The sequence below is a fragment of the Eutrigla gurnardus genome, assembly GCF_963514095.1.
Source record: "Eutrigla gurnardus genome assembly, chromosome: 6".
Taxonomy (NCBI): Eukaryota; Metazoa; Chordata; class Actinopteri; order Perciformes; family Triglidae; genus Eutrigla; species Eutrigla gurnardus.
The window spans coordinates 29,918,139-29,940,179 of record NC_139920.1 but is presented as its reverse complement, the minus strand read 5'-3'; the positions used below and the strand labels follow the sequence as shown (position 1 = coordinate 29,940,179).

At 46.4% G+C, this 22,041-nt stretch overlaps 1 protein-coding gene across 4 annotated transcripts; it reads right to left on the bottom strand.

Annotated features, from left to right (window-relative positions):
- Nucleotides 1-1,013: 1,013 nt before the first annotated feature.
- zbtb7a (zinc finger and BTB domain containing 7a) lies at nt 1,014-22,006 on the bottom strand. Of its 4 annotated transcripts, none has more exons than XM_084010679.1 (4): nt 21,950-22,006; nt 10,095-10,658; nt 8,486-9,390; nt 1,014-6,437 (listed from the first exon to the last, which is right to left on the bottom strand). In XM_084010679.1, the coding sequence occupies exons 1-4, from the start codon at nt 21,974-21,976 to the stop codon at nt 6,008-6,010; spliced, it is 1,926 nt and encodes a 641-aa protein (XP_083866805.1). In that variant the 5' UTR covers nt 21,977-22,006; the 3' UTR covers nt 1,014-6,007. The 4 variants fall into 4 exon arrangements, with proteins under 4 accessions (XP_083866805.1, XP_083866806.1, XP_083866807.1 ...); XM_084010680.1 differs by lacking the exon at nt 21,950-22,006 and adding an exon at nt 19,592-19,737; XM_084010681.1 differs by lacking the exon at nt 21,950-22,006 and adding an exon at nt 19,592-19,733 and having other exon boundaries at nt 10,095-10,654.
- Nucleotides 22,007-22,041: the final 35 nt, after the last annotated feature.

Here is a 22,041-nt window from a genome sequence, read left to right as displayed (position 1 = left end):
AAGCTGAAAAAAGGCAGTTGGACAGCGGGGGTCTGTTAAACGGTCTGTCTGTCACACAGTGGAGGGATAGTAGACGGCTTAAACAGCCAACTGCAAAAAGGTCAAAGTGACCAGTTCCTCCTGCCGTCGGCCTCCTTTACACCTGCTGAGAAACTCCAAAGTGGGAATCACAGTATGAAGTTATGGAATGTATCTTAAATGAGTTAAGGTGGCTGAAAAGGGAAACTACGTCTTCCTCCTGCCTCATCCAATCCCTCGCTCCCTCCGTTCTCTCCGGTTCGATTCCCCTGCTGAGGGCGTGTGATCTTTGATCAAAGGCCAGACATGTAGACTCTGAGTCCGGAGAGAGGGGGAGCGATGGGAACATACAACCTCATCTCCTCTCAAAAATGTGACTAATAAGACTTCCTTCCCTCCAACAAACAATTCCCTGGATCGATATCAGATGGAGAAACACGCAGTCAGTCACTTTCCACTGAGGGAACTGTTCCTGCTTTCATCTATCTGGGAAGAATGTTAAAAAATCGGTACGGACAACAAAGGTGCAGAGAAGTAAGTCGGGAGGGTGACTGGACAAACCATGAACCTAAGCAGACCAATGCATAGCAGTGTATTTTCCACCTGAGTAGTACTTACATAGAGACTAAAGAGATCAGCAACATTCTCATCGTGGCGGTTCCCAGCGGGGAAATCTGCAGCGACCTCCTTTGTATTACAATTCTTGTCATATTGTGGCCATGCAATCCTACCAGCTTAGAGGGAGCAACTCTGAACCACAGCTCAGCAAACAGTCACCTCCATCACCCGGGCTTTCACACCTCATCCCTGAAAAACAACATCCAGCCCCGACCCCCCCACCCCACCCCACACCCGTATTTAATCCCCCTCCCTGCACGCCAACCTTTTGCATCCCCAGAGACGGAGAGAGACTCCAAGTGCAAACTGTCCCCACTTGGCTGAGAGCGGCCAACAGACAGCAGCCTGCCTCTCTGAAGGACCCAGGGCTGTCTGTGTTAGTGCCAGAGCCACGCTGCGCATCGTGCCGTACTGCATATGCTGCACTCAGCTTGCTGTGCATCAAGAGAGATGGAAAATGGCAAAGAAAAGAAAAAAAAAAAAAAAATCAGGTGTTACAGGAAAATGATGAAGCAAAGCAAATAGTGTGCCGCCGCGAATCTCAATATTAACAGTCACCCCGTCCTGCTTCGCTTGATTATTTACAGTTATAATTGTTATCATATTTGTTGGTTGTCTTTGTTTTATGGCCTTCTCAGATAGATTCACAAAAACTCTTTGATAACAGCATAGGGATAAAAACAAAACAACATATCAAGGTCAATTTGGAAAAACAATTGCATGAAGTTGTGAGTGTGTCTCAGTGTAGCCCGGGTCAGAGTGACCTTGGTCTGGGGCTGAGGCCGGGGACACGGCGGATAGTACGGAGACGTTATTAGAATTTTATTCAAGTAAAGCTGAAACTGCTAATGATCAATTTCAGTACCGAGCCAAATCAGCTTTTTACAATTTGGTTTTCAAACAGGGGAAGAGTTTTGCCGGTCCCTGCCCACGTGAGACATACTGTGATGTTTGCGTTGTCCACCTGGTGGGAGTGAACCTCAGCCCCACACCGCACAATACAGCTGCAAACACTTAAAGAAGAAGAAGAAGAAGAAGAAGCTTAGTCCTGCTCAGACAAGGCCACAAAGTCCCAGTCTGCCTCAACGAGAGAACATTTCAATTCAAATATACCTTTTCAGAAAGTAAACAGAAAGCATCCAATTCAGAAAAGATCAAAAATAACAGTGTTCAACAATAATATATTTCATTAGCATTCTGTATCGTTATTCATCATTTGACTGACGAGACGAATGTTGATAAAATCCCATCATCATCCGAGATGTAAAAATAACTGGATTTAATATCTCTGGCACCTGCACACAGCTGCATCTCAGCCATCGGGACAAACGGAAACGTTTCGAAAGGTTTCGGAGAGGCTTTGCTGCTTTCTAAGTGCCTAAATGTTGTATATTTGGAATATCTCTTACCATGAAGAGCAAAGGGGATTTCGCCGTTGTCACACCATTTCTAGTGTCCATCTGAAGTTCTTCAGATTTAACAATAAAACTCTTATTAATCCAACGTGAGATTGGTAGCTTAAAAATGTCCAATGACTTGAATGCAAGCCATTTCTTTGCCTTTGGTATTGGTTGTTGTAGACGGTGGTATATTTCTGAATATACTGTACATGATTATTTCTGTTGAGGGGTTGGATGGACTCTTTTTTTAGAGACCGTTGAGTTTTAACCACACTGCTCTGTGCTCATGGAAACTCGCAGGCCTTTCTGAGGTCTCCTGCCCTTCTCCCATAAGCAGGACAAGGACATTTAACATTAGTGCAAACTTTGCTCTCTCAGCTAAAGCACCATTTCCAGTGCTATCAGGCTTTATATCCATAACCCCACCCAAGCACCCATTTACCCCACCCTCCTGGCACAGCAACCCAAAACATGACCCGCGCGCACACACTCACACACACACACACACACACACACACTCACACACACCCACACTCACCCACACGTAAAATTGTTAGAAAAAAAATGTAGCGCAACACGTTATTTTAAGAAAAACGAGTGTAGACGGATGAAAAACAACGATACATCCTTAAACCTCTGATTCTATTGTCCACACGGACACAAAGAGCGAGAGAAAGCAAACTCAAGTAAAATGATTTCACACACAATTCTGCATATGTATTTAAGAGGAGGGCATCTGTGTGTGGCTTAGTCAGGGAGTCCCAGTCTGGAGAAACTACACGATACTTTCTACAGGAACTAAGGGCAGAAAGCTTTGGTCAATCAACAAACAACGTAAGACTTTGAGGGAAAATATTAAGGTCCAAAGAAAGTTTAAGATGGCTGGTCTTGGGTCTCTGCTACGTCAAGACAAATTGCATTGAAGCATAAAGATCACATACCCAGCTTGCATTGGTCTGCCTGTGAGAGTCAATCTATGCATTAATAAACCCCATCTTTATCATAACACAAAAGCAAAAATAGAAACTAAAACTCTGAAGACCCAGCCAACCCCTGGCAATGACCAACGAGGGTAAACAAAGAGTTATGCAAATCTGCACCAAGAGAGCTGTGAAGTAAACAAGCAACTGTCCAATGGGTTGTTTTACAATATGGTGTTTCTGCTCGTGTGGTACCGTGGACCTATTATCACGGCGGCTCCTCGGAGAACGCATGTAGTTATGAGAGGAACTGGTGAACAGATGGGCCAGACACAAAGTTTGTTTATCCAAGCTTGTCCTGAGACCCTCCAGCCTGCCAGCCAGCAACACATGCACAAAAAAGAAACATGCACACACACACACACACACACACACACACACCTCTTTCTTCTTTGTCTGCCACTTCCAACAACTAACTTCAAGTGCGATGCGTTGGATTCTTTTCTTAAGGTCACAAAACCCGACATGGTTGCATCAAAACCCACCGCCATCTCTTTCAGAGATCTGAACTTGAATATTTCTGGGTCTTTTTTGGCAGCTTGTTGTCAAATCCAGTGGAGGAGCTCGACCGTGTGCAACAACACCGCTGTGGACAGAAGACAGGACTGATCTCATTTGCAACCGCTTTGATTCAAAGTACCCGTTTTGTTGACGAAAGTGCCCTCCTCAGTAACAAAGTGCATTAATAACCTGCCTCGATCCAATTAAGGTGCAACGGACTGATAGTTGAGCTACAACACTACTGCAGATATTAAACGGATGGGGGGGTCGGGGGTGGACTTTAAATCACACACATGTTCTCTTGACTCAAAAAGTGCATGATTGGAAAAAAACATTGGATTTGTTGTACAATAACACAACGTGGAACTGACTTACAAATCCAGATGTCAGGAGTCACTCACAATATTCAAACAGATATACCCCCCCGTCTCTCCAGGGTACCTGGACCCAGTGAGCAGAGTGTGTGTGAGTGTGTGTGTGTGTGTGTGTGTGTGTGTGTGTGTGAGAGACACAGAGAAAGTGCATTGGGCTGGCAGCTCAGGGTACATGTTTGAACAGGCTGTGGCTGACTCACACAGTGATGATGTGGCCAGAGCGACCCTGGCTGCCACGCACACACACACATACACACACACGCGTACATATAAACACACTCACACACTAAACTGCCAGCACCAGGCGTCCTACCCACAGTAACACCAGGCTCTAATATAATATCTCCTCCAGGCTAGTTCGGGGGCATTAGAGGACTACAGAGGGAGAGAAAAGGCCTGATTTGATCCCCTCCTGCCTGGAAACGTGGCTGAGCTGGGGGAGATTATTTTTTGGAATGCAACAGACATTGTGAGATCCCCCTCCCCTTCCCTTGTTCCCCTCCCCCAACGACCAGCTGCAGCTGCGCGCCTATTTGGCCTCCCAACTTGGACAGGTATTTATTGCTCTCTTCATCATACAGGTTGCCTCACGGTTGTGTGGTCCCTAGGGCAAAAGAAATATCGGAATAAGCATGATACATAAACCTCCTCTCACTCCCTCCCCAACACCAGCCCACTTCGATTAAATATACCTCTCTCTCTCCCGCTCTGTTGGATATCTTTAGTTAAGCTGTGCAAACATAGAAAAAAAGGTGCTCATCTATCTCTTCGTCGTACACTTTGCCATCCTCTCGCTCAGGCTCCCTGCCATTCCTTTAACCTGCGGTTGGTTAAATGCTACCCGCGCCTTGTCACACAAGGACAGATTCCGAAAAACTGCACAAAGTTAAGCACATTCATTCATCCGACCTCCTCATCCTTTGGGCAGGAACTATACAAGTTAAGTGTTACGTTTAGGACAAATGGGTGACTCAATGTTATGTTTTTTTTGTTTCATCAAACATTCATACGGGGTTTTTTATCGTTCACCCACAAGCTTCACTCTGTGAGAAATATGACATCAAGCCTAAGAGGAAAAACCCGATTGGTAAGTACACCTCAGCATTAAGAGGGGACTAATGTCATATCACCACCTGCTGTATATACATGTATACAATTATAAAGTGTCAAGTACCCAAAGCAGTCAACAAAAAGGAACGACGACAACAAAAAAATTAAGACAAAATCAAAAAGGGAAAACAAAAATGCTTAAATTGCAGGGTTTGGAGGGATAAGAGGCAACGTAGTCAGGCCAACAGGTACATTGACGATGGTAGTGCTTTAAAAACACAAACCCTCCACCCCTCATATTCCCTAGTCCTGCAATTCCAGAGTCTCCATTAAAGTGGATTTGACTCGACGTGAATTTGCTTTTCAATAAGACAAACCATATACGCATTTTAGAGAGTAAGCAACACTTCAATCAAACCCTTGTCTGAATCTTTCTGGAACATTTAGAGAGAGAAAAACTGTTACATCAAAATTGTGGTGAGTTTTCCTTGCATATGCCATATTGTGGCAATGTTGTTTCTATGGTAACTGTACATTTCAGACCTGCAAAAGAATAGAAAAAGAGTTGTTTTCACTGGGAGGATTTGTCCTCGCTTCACCCGTACAGCAGCCAGAAGGTGCTTGATAGACACCTTGCTTAGAGCTTGAAGGCTGTGAGGACAAAACCAATAAAAATCTAAATCAACTGCATAGTTGCTCCGAGTTTCTTTGTATCTATCATACATTTGCCTAAGCACATATGCCAATGTATAAAACCCCTAATATTATAAAGAAAGAAATGGCCCAGAAAGTGGACGTCATGGTGAATGATTTGAAGCGCTCTTTGCTCTTTAACAGATAAACCGACTCAAGTGCTTGCAAGTCTACTCCATTTCCTACAGGAAAGGGAAAAAGAAATATAAAGATTCGATTTTTTGTGACACCCTGATTTGGTTTATAGAGGAATAGTTAGTTGTTTTGTTTGTTGTTTTCCGTGTGTTCTGTCTCCTCTCTGTTCACTGGCCTGTCTCACAGGCGGTGCAGAGTGACTCTGGTGTCCAGCAGTGTCCTTGTCTCCCCTGCACTTTTAGGGCCCTGCCTCCCCTACAAACTCCTGCAGCTGAGGACTGTGTGCATGGGCTCCAGCCGCCCCCTCCACCTCCGCCACTATGGATGCCTCCGAGCGCCGCCGCCCCCTGGCGGTACGAGGCTCGGGGCCGGAGCCGGGGCTCAGGAGGCCCAGCGGCGCGTCAAGGAGCCCCGGCTCTCGCACTCGAGGCTTCCGGCCTCGACGGGAGGGGATGCCGTTGCAGCCGTCCTTCTTGAGGTGGCGGTGCAGATGATCCGAGCGCACGAAAGTCTTAAAGCAGCTTGAGCACTGATAGGGGCGCAGGCCGGTGTGCACGCGCATGTGGTTCTTCAGGTCGTAGTTGTGAGCGAAGGCGGCTCCACACTGCGTACAAAGGTAAGGCTTCTCTCCTGTATGCTTCCGCATGTGAACCTTGAGCTTGTCCTGCCTTGAAGAAAGAAAAACACACAAATCACCGACAGAATACACAGAAAAAACTATTCAAAACCACGAGAGGATTGGCTCACTCCTATCTGAATACACTACTTATCAGGCAGGTAATACCATGTACAAATATATAATTAACTCAAAAGACATTATTAATTCTCACATGTGCAATGGTCAGCTTGATATGCTTTGGGTGGTTTTATTTCCTATTAAACAGCTTTTGGATGTCCTCCAATGAGATTATTCTGCGAGGGCAGCCAGGCCAACTGAGGGGAGGCCATAAACTTTACATCTTTATCTGTGTAATTGCACACAAGAGCGAACCGTGTTTTGACGAGAAAGCTCAATGTTCACTGTGTCAGTTGGCACTTTTACGATTTCTGTTCACTTTGGTTTGAGGATGACACCATAACATGACAGATTACCAAAAAAAAGCACGTTTTTGTGAATAGAAAATGAGGACTTTAATGTCCTCTGCAGCTGAACAATTCTAAAATAATTTTGAAAACTTGACGTTTATCGTTGCGTTGCACTGGAATATAGATGAGCCTGTAAATTGCATCAATTTTGCAGCCTAGTTCTATCCCCACGAGCCATAATTTGATAAATTTGTATTAAAGCAGTTATCACTTCTATCAAATAGCTCATGTAGAAATGTGCTTTCCAAATACAACAACTACACTCTAGTCAAAACAAGACCAAACTATGACTTCTCTAAATCTAACTTCATCTCATTACAGCCGGGAACATTTTTTACTTTGTGATGGCACACCGCCGTCCACTGAACTTTATCAGGCTGCCTTAGCCTTCATCTGACTCCTGTCCCTCCCTGCCCCCTTTAGCCCTTACTATCTCTCCAGCTCCCGAGCTCTTTAATCGTCTCACCCTTGTGCACTCAGGGCAGAGGGCTCCTAAACAAACAAGCATAGTTCAGACAACTCTATTCCAACTCACACACACACACACACACACGCAAGTGGATTAACCGTCATACAAGCAAACAAATAAACCCACTGCAAACCCCTTCCGGTCTACACAAATATAAAAAGTGCCCCAAATATAAAAATTAACAAAGAAACATGTATTTATTTATAAGAGAGGAAACACACACACACACACACACAGGCCAAAGCCTTGGAAAAAAGTGGCGCACTGACAGAGGTGAATTATTTAAAGGACGAGTGATTTATTACCGTGCGAGGCACACTCTTAACCCTGATCAAGCAGGATTAAGATTACAATACCCCCTTCCCACTGCCGGTCGAATTTAGCTAGAAGGCAAACTCAGATTGGTCGTCCCTACCTGCCATGCCAGCAGAGGTCCTAGGGTTTTCTAGCCTATTGCATCTATTTCCAGCACAAGTCCACTGATTAATGAATTAAAGGAATGATTTCAAGGAAATGGCAGGACTCCTTAATACAGGGAAACCATGTGCACTCAAGTCCACTGCTGTAGACTAGCCACATTCATCTGAGCGGCACATGGTAGATTTCATTAGAGAGGTAAAGGAGTGACAGGGAGAGAGGAGCGGGGTGCTATAACGACTCTGCCGTGGGCAATAATCAACATAACCAGAGATCAAAAGTTCAAATTACTGCATTGGAGCGCCATCCAGGACATGTAATCCCCCTCTGTATCAGAACACAGCACTTTATAGCAGCCCTCCACTAGATAACACTCCCATGGCACAGCCTTCTTTTATAGGACCCCTATGTTAAAATCCAAGGACTTTGCTATGAAGTATGTCACAATAAACCAGACCTTTATAACCCCCTCTCTCAGAGTTGGAATATTCTACATGTCATTTGGATCAGCATTGGACTGCAATGTGACATTGAAGAAACCTAGCTTAGCGATGCTCAGTCCATGATCAAGGTAAACATTTAGGTTCACAAACTGCCCTGCCTTCTTAATGCAAAGCTAAGGTGGTTAGTGCTAATACCCCTGGCTGCAGTGTTTCCCCACTGCTGGGCGATTTGTCTACAGTGCCAAGTCCAAGACAATTAGTACATGTGACACGGGGTAGTCGCTTCATTACGTGGGCTTACCTGGTAAAGCGCACTTTGCAGATGGCGCATTCATAAGGTTTCTCTCCCGTGTGCGTTCGGATGTGGCGGGGTAGCTTGCCTGCTCCTTGAATGACCTTGGAGCATATGGGGCATTTCTGGAAGGCCTTAGAGCGCATCTTCCTCTCGCCTCCGCCTCCTCCTCCTCCTCCACCCCCGCTGCCTCTCTCCCCCACCCCCCTCTCTCCTCCTCCTCCACTTCCTCCTCGGTCTTGGCCTGTTCTGCCCCGAGATAACCAGAGCGGCGGCACACCCGGCGTCACGGCAGCCGATGCTGGATCCTCATGCTGCGTGCTGTTAAAATAATTCAAGTAAAATTCCATGTCAGGGTCATCCCCATCTCCCTGTTCCTCCCCGGTAGTCGCACGCTCCTTCTGCCTCTCGATGGAGTCCATCATCTGCTGCAGGAGCGCACTGGCAGAACCCCTCTCCCTCGCCTCCCTACTTCCTTCATCCACCTCCGTCTCCTGCCCCAGTCTGGACTCAGGCGGCAGGTAGAAGTGCCCATTTTGGGATGGAGGGTAGTAAGACGACCCCAGGCTTGCCCCGTTCCCCTCCACCACCTCTCCGTCCTCATCTTCCTCTTCATCCTCATCCTCTTCCTCCGGCTCCTGTGTGGGGGCCTGGGCCAAGGCGAGGGCCATGGGGGAGTAGTACTCGCCGGGGCCAGCGGGTGCTCCGTTGCTGGGGACCCCCCCATTACCGTGGTTAAAGTGCAGGTGTGTGGGCACGTCCCTGAGCTCTGGCGTGCTGCAGCTGCTGCTCCAGTGCACCCCTCTCTGGAAGTACTCCAGGTACTCCCGGGCCCGCACCCGGTTCCCCTGCTCCCTGCCTCCTCTGCCCTTCCCCTCCTCATCTTCATCGTCATCTCTTCGCTCACTGCCCGCCTAGTGAAACATGACGGAGAACAAAGAGTGAATGCAGGACATTTAAAGTCAGTGAAAGTTTGCACAAAAAAAGAAAAGTGGAGGACAAAGACAGAAGTACAGTGGTAATGTAGGAAAGACAAAACTATATTGAAAAGAAACATTTCAGCAAAGGTGAGGGCTGATGAGGAAGACCTAAATCTACAGCTGTGAGGCCATCAGCATCGGCAGATCTGGTACATCCTGGATGCACAACCAGGGTTTATTTTGCCCATGGCCACATGCAAGTGCATATCACAGCTACACTTGATCATGCTGAAGTGTAGCTGTGATATGCTGTGCCTGTAGTTGGCAAAAGAGCATGCTGTCCTTACACACACGCTATTGGCTCAGAATGAGTAAGTGTTGAACTCAAAGGCTGTGGGCGTGTGTTTGGCATGCTGAGAGAGACTGATAAAGGCTATGATGTAAGCTTGACTATGCTGACTATTTAATGAAGGGGGTGGTTGATGACCAGACACCTCATTCCCTAAGTGGCTGAGGCAGAAGAAGTACGTGTTAGCGTTATTCCAGTTCCAAAACACATCGACTCGGCATGATCCGCATCCCTCACTTACAAAGGGCTGCTTATGGTGTCACTAATTAATTTAGGTAGAGCAAATCAAATCTCATCTACAAGCTTAAATGTGACTTTAATACATGGCACTGTTATGATGGTCCTGTACCGGCGGGGAGAGCACTTTGGTGTCCAGCAGGTGAGTACAGACGTCCTGGACAGGTGGGATTTCCAGGAGGCGTGCAGCAGCAAGGATGTCAGCCACACTGCTGTGACTGACCGTCAATGTAGCTGTGTAGGCAAAGTCCAGCAACGCTCCCAGAGCCTCTGCCGCCACAAAGTCGATGCTGTAGATGTTCTGTTGGTCAGCGGCGGCCCCGGAAGTGAAGAGCTTGTGGAAGTAGGAGCTGCAGGACGCCAGGACGGAGCGGTGAGCCGGGAACTCCCGTTCCTCGGTGACCAGAAGGACATCGCACAGCAGGCCGCTGAGCCGCTGCTTGTTCAGGCTGCCCAGGATGTCGGCGCTGTGCTCAGGGAAAGGGATCCCCACGGGGCCTTCCTCTGCCTCTCCCGCCCCTCCTCTCCCTCCGCCACCACCGCTGCTTGCCGTCCCCCTGAGCCGCCTTCCACCCCTCCCACCGGCTCCTGACGACATCTTCCACCAGCCTGCCGCCGAGCCCCCTAGCACAGCCCCCACCCGTGTATCCGTCCTGCCGTCTGTCCGTCTGCCTGTCTGAAGGGAGAAGGGTTGGATGGAGGGATGGGATGAAGACAAAAGAGGAAATAATAGATCAGTTCATGACATTCTATGTAGATAAAGAAAGATGGGAATATTGATTAATTGAGTCACCATGGTCCTCTGGAATGTTTCAGAACACGACAAAGTAAACACAACATGTTCACTGAAGACACAGTTGATGTTTAAAATCTTTAGTACAAGAGGAGGCTTTACATGGGACTCAGCCCATAACATCCAGCAGGTAGACAATGCACACATGAATCTTAGCAGAATCTACAACGCTGGGTCGTATCATGTTGCATGCCGATTTGTATTGTTATCACCTGTAAAACAGTCTTGGTGCTTAGCTTTTTGATGAATGAGCTTTCACAGCATGATGTCACAAATCAGAAAAAAAGACTGCAAAATTATGTCAATATGTCAAAAGTCATAAAAGTCGTAAAAAATCATGGCAACATCTGGCACACACAGACAACCTGCAGCGACAGTGAGACGCTGCTATCACAAGTTGAAACTGCGGGTGATATAATTTTGCTTTGCTATATATTTTATGCTTGACCTCCAGCCGAGTAAACTTTGGACTGAAAATCACTCAATAAAATCTAAAATTATTCACTCTCAAGTCATCTTTATTCATTAGCGTCTTGGCAATTAAAAAACATCTCTACTGATTTTTCACATTGACACATTGACAGTTTGATGAAAATATGTGATTTAATTCCCAGGCCATCCGTATCAAAATTCTTCACTGTGATGCGTTTCTTATACCCATATTAAAGTTATATTAAAGAAACATTTTGTGCTGTAACCTGAAACTGAACTTCACTGTGAATGTGTTGTATGCTGAGACTTTTGTCAGGAGTAGCTCACGTAATATAGTAGCAAAAGGAAGGTATTACAAACATTTCCCTGGAGCCTTGAGCGAGTATCCCAAGGAACCGGAGAGAAGCTGCAGTAAAACCACAGTGTTGATTTTAAAGTAAATCTACTGGCCCAACAGGTGGATTTACAGATTTAATGCAACAGCACAAGTGTGACAATGTGCAAATGAGTTTGTGGCGGCACTGAATAAATAGTGGCTGAGAACGATTTTGAATGCATTTGCCAGGCTAAAACACCATGGGTGGGTGAATGACTAAGTGGAGGCGTCTGTGTGCTACATGTGTGTATGCAGGTGCACACAGGTGTAGATACAACGCTACATCTCCAGGTGTGTGTGTGTGTGCAGTCGTGCAAGAAACCAAGTAAGAGGTCGTGGAGGACAGAGGCAGAGGGCAGTGGGGATCAGAGTGCATGCTGGGAGCTGTGCAACATGTTCACTCTGTGTCAGGCAGGAGCTGGGGGGGGGGGGGGGGGCGAGGGAGGTGGAGGAAGGGGGGGAGCTGCCAGAGCAGACCCTGTGGAAAAACTCCACAGGAGGAGGAAGAGGACACGCAACAAGCTGCGAGGGAACAGTATTAAAAAGGGAGGTTGTCAATCCGGTCTGAGCTGGTTACCCCACCCTGCACTGTGTGCCAAGTTTCAGGAAAGGCTGTCCCCTCGCTCACGTGTGGGGGGAGATTAAAATGATCGACTGCGCAGTGGGAGGGGGGTTTCAGCAGAACAAGCCATCCTCGATTTCTCTATTAACACACTCACAAAGCACATAATGTAACATCACGCCGACATCGATAACGCACAACACACATAAGCACACATATAGGACATCCAACCCCCCCCTCCTTTCTCCATCTGCCAGGGAGACCCAGCAGGGGGTGACGCCCGGGGGGGTTGCTCTCTACAAGAGCAAGGCATTCAAATGACATTCCTTCAGATCAGCCCTCCTGGTATGTTTGTACGCTACACCCCACTACCAAACCTGCCTAACCTGGCTGCCTCTCCTCGTTCCTACCCGTGTTCACCTCTTCTTTCCTTGTAAAAAGCAACGCCTATCTCCACACCTTGAGATGTGGCAACATGTCAGCTCTGCCCACAGGTGAGAGTTAGGTAAAGCCTCTACAAAAAAAAAAGAAAAAGAAGACAGGCTGGAGAGGAGAGCAGATGTTTGTTAAAACTTTTCATGCTCCTTTAAATGGGTCAATGACTGCAATGAATTATAGCAAAACATTATGATAAAGATAAAAGTTTGTTCATTCAAATAACAGGTCATATTTTAGAGTGCTGCTTCGTTTAATTAGTGGTAAAGTGTTTAATAGCTCCACCGTTTCTTGCTCCTTTCTGTATGTCTTCCTTAACTCAATAAGTTTTGGTAGCTGACCACAAAGCCGATATCATTCACAAAGCTATGATAAAACAGACTGTCAGACATGGCATGAGTACATTTTATTATCCAAGCCCTCATCTGAATATGCTGAGGGGAGGGCGGTGAGGGCAAAGCCAAAGAGAGATGGAGGGAGAGAGGGAGAGTGAGGTGATATGGAAGAAAGAGCAATGCAAAGGGCAACCGCATGTCTAATGGTCACGTCCTTCACAGGTGGAAATAGATCTTTGTGAGCGCATCCAGACCCGAGCCAACCTGCTTTCTCCAACACACACAGCACCTGCACTAGACCGGGCTTTGCAGCAAGCTTGTGTAGCGGGTTATCCCCGTACATATAGCTGACCCTAGGGTCACGGCTTTGTGGAGTAAGACGTTGAGCTGAGAGGAGATAAAACACGGCAACACACACACACATACAAACACACACACACACACACCAATGCAACTTAGTGCCAACGAAGCATGGAGGGACTACTCTGCATGCAGAAGCCACCTGTCCCCGAATAACCCCCGCAAAGAGCACTAAGAAAGAGGAAACACAGTGCAACAAACCTGATCCCGACACCTCCTCATGGCTTGAAACATTCCTTATCACTAATTCATGCCTGTGGGTGACGAGGCCCGCAACCCGGCACAAAGCAGCGCAGCAGCTCTCCGAGTCCCTGGCGTTCCACTTTCAGGGAAGGGCCTTCTCTCAATGCCCACTCGGAGAGCACCCAGGCCTGCTTTGCAAGTCAAACAACTGCTTCAAGACAGGACCAACCCATCCCATCCCCGCCCTCATCACCTCCATCTCATCCGTAATGTCCCTCTACCCCTCCCCATTTATCCACACGCGGCAAGGACGGATGTCGAAAATTACACTTCAGGGACGAAACAACCCTTAGCGCTCTCCTGTAAAGCGGTTTCTGTTGTGGTGTTACTTCAGATGACTGCGCTGTGTGTGCTCTTACTATCCATGGCAGAGCAGTCACACCCAATTTGCTAGTCATTCATTGGCAAACGCATTGACATCAGGTCTGTGGTAGCAGTTAGTAAAAATGCTTTTATCATGCCTGATATGCATCATCCAAGGACTGCAGAATTTCCACTCTGAAAGTATCTCTGTCACATACCAGTCATTCCTAAATACAAAGGAACAAACTGTTAACCCTGTGCAACCTCAGATACTACTTAGATAGACCTTAGATCATATATAATATAACTATAATGTGATTGAACTCAAGACAAGCATGAAGCAAAGATAATTGCTTTTTACACTTGTTATTTAAATGGGTTGTGCACTTCATATTTCCATTTTGGAGAACCTTTTGATTTAACTAATGAATTTTAGAACAAACATCCTACCTTTGGTCTGTTTTTATTCAAAACTTATGAAAACGAATGAGCAACACAACTTGAAACGTGAATTATTGATGCCTTAAACCTAAAATGATGATGGAATTTTATAAACACTGTGTGTTATTAGCTTATTGCTTTTGACAACAATTCTATCAGGTTGCTTCCCAATTTGACTCAGGTGAAGACTTCATGCATGCAAGTGTTTGTATGAAGATTAGAGAGCAACAGAAATACAGCAGCCAGGACTGAAAACAACTGAAAAACGTGGAAATTCCCAAAACAAGTGGAAGAATTTGGTTGGCTTTTGCTCTCGTCTATACCTCCCTTCCCCTGTCTTTTTCATTTCATTTCCACCCCCGTCCTCATTTCCCTGACTATCTCAACTGGCCTCTTTGGCTACAAACCTGCCTTGCCCACATTGCTGCAATGGAATCACTTCAACTCAGGTCAAGTGGGTTCAAGGTTGGACCAAGATAATGCAAGATTATCGGAATGGGGAGGGGGTGGTAGTTCCTTGGAGGAGTGGATTTTGAGCCAAGTGACTTGCTGCTGCCAGTAGTGAAAGGAAACCTGATTGGTCATATTGGTAGCAAAGCAGGAAGAGGGCAAGTGACTGATAAAACTGAAGTTGCATGGGCTGGTCTGTGCCTGGCAGCTTTTACTAGAAACTGCACCAGGAAGTGCAGCCAAAACACAGACACAAAGCCAGTGAAAAGGTAGTGGGCGAGGCAGGGCGTTCAACTCACAAGCTCAATCATAACTCCTGAGCGTACAGTTTGGTGGCCTAGGAATCCGACTCAAATGTCAATGATAAACTCCAGAGAGATCTCATTCAGTTACCTGGTGTAACCTGCTCCCGTAAGAGGGAGGGTAGCCACCCACAAGAGGGGTAAAGTTTAATGTGAGGAAGCTAGCAGGGGTTTTATGATGTTATAAAGGTCTGTGTTTGCGCTGCCAGATAGCAAAAGAACTGGAAAAGTGAAACCCATAGCTGCCGCTAATTACTCGTGCAAGCACGCACTGTTCTAAATGTGTCCGTGTTTTGTTTCCTTGCTTGTTTGTATCAGTCAGACCAACTGTATAACCACAGGCTAACAACAGCTGTGAATTTACAAAAACTTACATTCCTTAAATAGTTTGACACAATAACAGAAATATGGTGATTAAACTATCAGTAAACCTACAAACAAGTAGTATTATCAGCAAAAGGGACCATTTTGAATAAGGAAGTCAGGCTTTTGTAGAGCATTGTGCAGGTGTTTCTATTTTTGTTGTCACTCCATACACACAAATGAATTAATTTGCTTCATAATAGTTTTTGTAAACATTATTATATTATACTATCTAAAGCCATAATGTACAACAGTCTTTAGTCGATATGTCATTGTGAACTCATGTCTTGGGACAGTAGCTTTTCATCAGCTGCAGTTTGATAAAACCACATCCACGGGCTGAGTTCCTTTTAGCTTGAGTAACATGCTCTGACACTGCCATGCTGCCAACCAGGAAGTGCAACAAAATCTAACACATGGCTTCAGAAAACAGCACTATAATCCAACACAGCATCAACGGGACGGTTGGTCAGTCTGCAGACCGACGTGCCCTGCGCCGCTTTGTACATGCGCAGCCCGACAGGCGAAGAGGACTTCCTGTGAGTCTGTGACAGGCGTGTAACAGAACCCGCTCTGTTATCAGATGACCAGCTCTCTGCTCGCTCTCTCAGTCCCTACTGTCTGACCCTCTCTTTCTCTTCCTCTCATCTGTCGCTCTCATCTCATCGTTGCTCCATCTCCGTCTCAGCACCCACCACATCACCCACTTCCCCTTTTCATTGCCGAGAAGGCAAAGCATTGCAGACCCACCCTCCTGTGTCTCGGCGTCATTCAATGCAAACCCCTCACCCATCTTCTCTCCTGCTTCGCTCCGAACCCGTTCACCAAAGCAACACGTCCCATTGATCACATATCACCTGATCAGTTATTCTTTCTGCTTAATTAAAAGGAGTTTCTGGTACAGCTGCACTGTGGTGTGTAATGGATTATACTGCCTTAAAATAATAAATAATTTAGGATTTTTACAGTACACTGAAAACATAAAAACATCTGCTAACCTATCACCAAAAAAACTCCAAAAGTGTGAAAATTCAAGTCTAGCTCTACCCCCACGCTGAAAAACATCCCAGCCTCTTCCTCTCCTACTCTAATTTGATCAGGTTGTGTTGGCCTCTCCATAATAAATGTCCCAGAAGAGAACAGAAGAAGCCCCTTTACTCCCCCTAGACTTCAGCACAACAACAGAAAAACAACAGAGAGGGGTCTGTCTATCTGCCTAGCAAGGCTGGAAGCTGTGGTATACTGAGCAGCTGACCAAGGGAACCAAACATTAGGGGGAAGTGAAGCTGTATTTAAAGTATTCAAAAATATTTTAACTTAACCAAAGATAGATCGAACAGCATCACAAACAGTATGTTGTGTGGTATGAAGTACAAAACAACTCAACGTTTGATTCCACCGTACATCATTTGACCATATAAACAAAGCTTTGCACAACTGTGATGACTGTTACATGCAGTGCATTGTATACAGCCAAGATTTCACTCTAAAATAAAGCCTCAAACTGCCACGGCGACATCACGCAACCTGTCTTCTCCGTCTGTCTGAACCTGCTAGTTTCGGGCCATAGTGGTGTAGGCACAAACATACAGGAATATCAAACTGTATTCAGCCTCACCGCCAAATTGATGGGTGGTGTCTTGGACCTTCCCACAGCCACTGAAGTCCCCTGCAATTCCCCTGGATCTATTGTTGGTAACAGAGACGCACGCACGCATGCATGCATGCATGCACACCAGCATACACTCACACACACACACACACAAACACATATGGCGTCCTAGTTTAACCTCTTGCTGGAATTTACTTTCCCATAGAGGCACCTAGGAAGTGGCATAGAGGTTAGCATCAGGACTACTGTACTATTACTGTTACTAATATTGTCTGTGACATTGTAGAATAAAAATACCATCAAAGTTTTCTGCTACCGCCTTCTAAGAAGCATTCCTCACACATTTGGGCGTCTACATGTACTGTGCTCTTCTTGTACCCTCTCCGTGCCCACACGTTTAAAAAAACGGGTTAAACAAGTATGCAAAGCCAAAAAAATATGCATCTGGTTATCGAGCAAGGCAGTCAGGGTTCCTGTGAAGCCTTTTAACCACGAGCCACAAGCAAGCGGGACATGACATCCGAGATTAGAATCTGCTTTGAACAAGATGCTGGTGAGGAAGGGGGGGTGAGTGGACGAGGAGAAAAGTATGCCATGAGATTGGCCATGGTGTGAGTAGCTGAGGAGAAATGAAATCAATCAAGTACACAAGTTCCCCAGCATGGTCACAAAGTTACTGGTGCTTTTCTAGTTTTATTTTAATATTGCATGGACTTTGCTGAAGCAGCTTGCACTACCAGTAATCAAGTTGTCACAAGATATGCCACATATTCTTCTCTTCAGCAAGAAAAGATGTCCGAGGTTCCTCAGATAAACTATTACACTCAATACTCAACACCACCTGCACTGTCAGTGATCAACACGATGGCTCTGCCACAGTCCAGCAAACATTTGATGCAGTGTCTTTGGTAGAATTATTTGAACCCCCCCTAAAGAAGCAGCAGTACGGGATATGCAACTGTCTTCATCTTTTCACTACACTAATAATAGCAGCAGTGCCATTTACTCACAGCAGTAGACAAAAGCATTAAAAGAATATTGTGCCTTAAGATGGAAACGGCACTGCTGCACAATGATGCCCACAGTTAAAGTTAGCCTGATGTGGATGAAAACTTTACGACACAAACTGTTTCTCCGAGCCGTGTTCTGTGCAGCACCTTACACACAGCACTGGCCTATTTGCTATTCCCTCCTTTATCTGCAAGTGGGTCAAGAACTCTGAACTCTATCAAGCCCCATCTCTCTCACTCGCCTTCACACACAACACGCTATGGTATTTATTTCCCATGCTCGCCTCTCCTCTCAGTCACAGTCTAAAGACACAGTGTGTGTGTGTGTGTGTGTGTGTGTGTGTGTGTGTGTGTGTGTGTGTGTGTGTGTGGATGTCCTAGGAGTGCTTACCAAATAGGCAGAAAATGTTTCCTGGGCCCTATCTGCCTCCCCTGCCTGCCGGCCAGCTCTGCTGCCTCCGTCTCTGGGCAGGGCTCGAGCTTTACCAGACAGGAAACTTGCGAGTGGCCCTCGTCATACAGGCAAGCCCTTGCCTGATCCCACACAAACAGACACCTACCCCCACCCCCCTCCGCCCCCCAAGCACCACCACCACCGCCGCCGCCCCCCACCCCCCTCCGTTTTTAGCCCACAACTCAGATCTGCATCCCCTGTTCTCATTGGTTTGACAGCTGCTCACTCACCACACCTCCTTGTTGGGATAGGCTGGCAGCTGTTCCCTTTCCTGGATGGCCAAGGGCAAGGCACTCTGGGATATAGAGTTCTGAAACCCCATTCGACCTGCTTTACTGCTTCCTGCTGTGGACTACGAATCCCAGCTCCCTCTGCCCTCACCACCCCCACTATCTCCAAGCCTGCTCGAACGTAAGCACTCAGGGCTGAATTATACACTACAGTATGTTGCTAGCAGGCTGCCAGGTATTAAAGTACAGACCAGCCATCAAACAGGGCCGAGCTTCGTATGAAGAAAATAAAGAAATTCAGCCAGTCGGAGCAGTAGCATCAGACGGGGATTCTTTCATTGACTCACACTCGAGTGACATTTCAGACACATTTAAAAGTCCTGACCTAAATTATGACTTATTCTTATTCCAAACAGCGTAATGCCTCTACAACATGCCCTGCGCACACAACACACAACTTGCCCGGAGCTGAGCATTTCAACCGCCACTGTCCCGAAAAGTTGTTGCTATTGCTTATCCCTTGTCCAATACAATTATTTTCGGTTACTCCTTCCCCTCGTTCGGTACCCCCCCTCTCTCAAGAGCCCCCCTCCCCCCTCCTCCTCCTCCTCCTCTAAGTGTTTCCACCTGCCTGAAAAGTTAATGCCTTGAACACATCCTATAAACTTTATCTCAAGCTTCACCAGAGGTAAGAGCAGCACAGAGGAAGTACTTTAGGAGGATTACAAAAAAAAGAGGAACCTTGACTACTGCTGCGACCCACCTCTCCTCTCCGGCCAACCCCCCCACCCTGCTCTCCTTTCTGTCCCCCTCCCTCATTCCTCCCTCTCTCCTCCTCTGCCCTGCTCCCCTCTGGTTGTCAGGCCCAGGGCAGACAGCGGAGGGATGGCAGGGTGCCTTTAGCTCACCTGTGATGGCCGTGGTGAAGCTTGTTGTGGGTTAGCTCAGCCCTCTCCTCTCCTCCTCTCCCTCTCACTGTTGTGCAGCTTAAAGCCCCGTATGCGCTAACCAAGCAGCAGCAGATCAACTCAATTCCCTTCCTGGTTTCTGGAGGGCAAAGAGGTCCCTCCCTTTCTCTCTCTCTCTCTCTCACTCACTCTCCCTCCCTCTCTCTTAAAGAAACAGCATTCCCCCTCCGTCTCCTCTCCCACATCTCTCTGTGACGCAAAAGTAAAGTGGAACTTCATTTGTGCTCAAAAGTGGACGGTTGTCAAAGTCGTAAACTCAATCAGAGATGACACAAATCATTAACCCATGCCGTCCTACTCTGTGGTTTCACAGTGAATGTCAGCCAATGTTTCCATCTATGGACACTAAAAATGTTTGGTTTATGGGTAAATGAGTTGTAACTTTTCAATTCTCACCACCTCATCTGTTACGGCTCCTTTCCTTTTCTATGTGAGTGGAGTCGCACCCACCCATCCTATTGCCTGAGGTCATGGTGTCCCACCCCAATAGCAAGCCATGGCACATTCCAACACATACAGTAGGGGCTGCCAGCAACCCCCTTGATACACTTTCTGGCTCGGCCCGGTCTTTGTACATAATACCTGCCAAGCTCCAACAGGTAAGGCACCAGAGTAGACATTACAAGTCGATAAAAATGCCTTGTCCATGGTTGGAAAATGGCACATTCCCATGTGTAAATTTAAAGCAATTGCACGTGAAGTTGTGCCACATCCAACCAACCACCCACTCGCACGCCCCCTCAGTGAGTGCAAGCCAGCCATTGTACCACAGAGTGGGATTTAGCACAAGATGTATTCTGCTGCACCATAAATCATCCCAAGACATCTCTGAAGGCACCTTCAAGTCGATCTATTTCATGCACACACGACGGAAAACATACATTCTGCCTGTAAACTGGTGCCTTTTGGCTCCAGTCTCACAGGAGCCATGTCCCATGGTGCAGGCGGGCCTGACACTTGCTTGACACTGCACAAATAAGCATGCAGGGGAATCAAGGGGCTATTTGGCAGAGAGAGGTAGTGCACACCCTCTGCCTAGAGGGCACTGTTAAGCACGCTCTCTGCTTGAGCACAAGGGAGACACCTCTTAAACTTCAGAAACACATGAACAAATGAATTGTTTGGTGCCATCACCTGCTATAAAGTGGCGAGGTCCCGCCCCTTCCTCTAGACTCCCCTGTGACCTCTGAGATGGTAAAAAATGTATGGGTCTCAATGCAGATAATATAATTATTTGCTGGTCCCAGTCGTTATATGCCCCGAATTAGAAATATGTGGTTTGTGGATTTAAATTATAATTTTTCACATCAAGAGTTTGAGTGTTTATTGTGTAATTGTTCAGTTTAAGGCTGTAGAGAAAACACAATGAGAAAGACTACATCTGGCTTATTTGACATCACCCGTTCTCACAGCGATTCAGTGCCGATCAAACCAAGATGTTCCTGAATGTTCCGTTCAAGCAGGTACGGCTGGTCATGCTTTCGCTTCCCGTCTGATGAGAAGACGAGGAATCGCTGGCTCAAACTGACGGATATCATTCACGCCGAGGGTGAAGAGCTGTAGTTCACACAGCGGCCTCACACAAAACCTACCAATATTAAACTTCTTCGCCATAAATCTTTTTTTTTTTTTGTATGAAAAATTATCTTTAAAATCCATAAACAACATATGTGAAATTCATGGCACAATTTAAATGGGACAAGAAAATAATTTCGATCTCGCCAGAGGAATACATCATCAGGAATTCATATTGAGGTCCCATGTACCGGAAATAGAAAGGCGGGACTTCGCCACTCTATAATTTGTGAGGCTAAGTAAAGAGGACGCAGGTGGACAAGTTGCAGCCTCAGTGAAATGACAAAACATAAACGTATAATATTTACACAAGTTGCCCTCTATTCAGTTCTGGCCTAATTACCCACAGTCGAAATTAGTTGAGCCCTCTTTATACGTCCATGAAGGCCATGGCTGAGATGACGTCAGACATTTTTATGGCGCTGTCGTCTCTCAGTCCAATATAAACTGTTCCTCTCCAGTCCAGACACCCCACATCCAATCTGCGTTTGTCATTACTGTCTGAATGATGGTTTTAATTTAAGCTAGCTTTTAAAAAAAAAAGGAGGCACACATGAATACACAGATTCAGTTCGCCATTTGACCTACTAACGTAAACAGACGTTAAGCTAGCTAACCTAGCGGCTCGGTGCTGAACTGGATGGCGCTAAAGTAAAAAAAAACAAAACATGAGTACGTTGATACGTATATGTAATGAAAATAAGTATTAAAATGACCACTTACCGAATTTAAAGCTGTGGTAGTGGCCATCCATCTCCCAAACGGCGTGTAGTCCGTCAACTGAAAGTTAGCTAACAGCTACAACGAACGTTAAA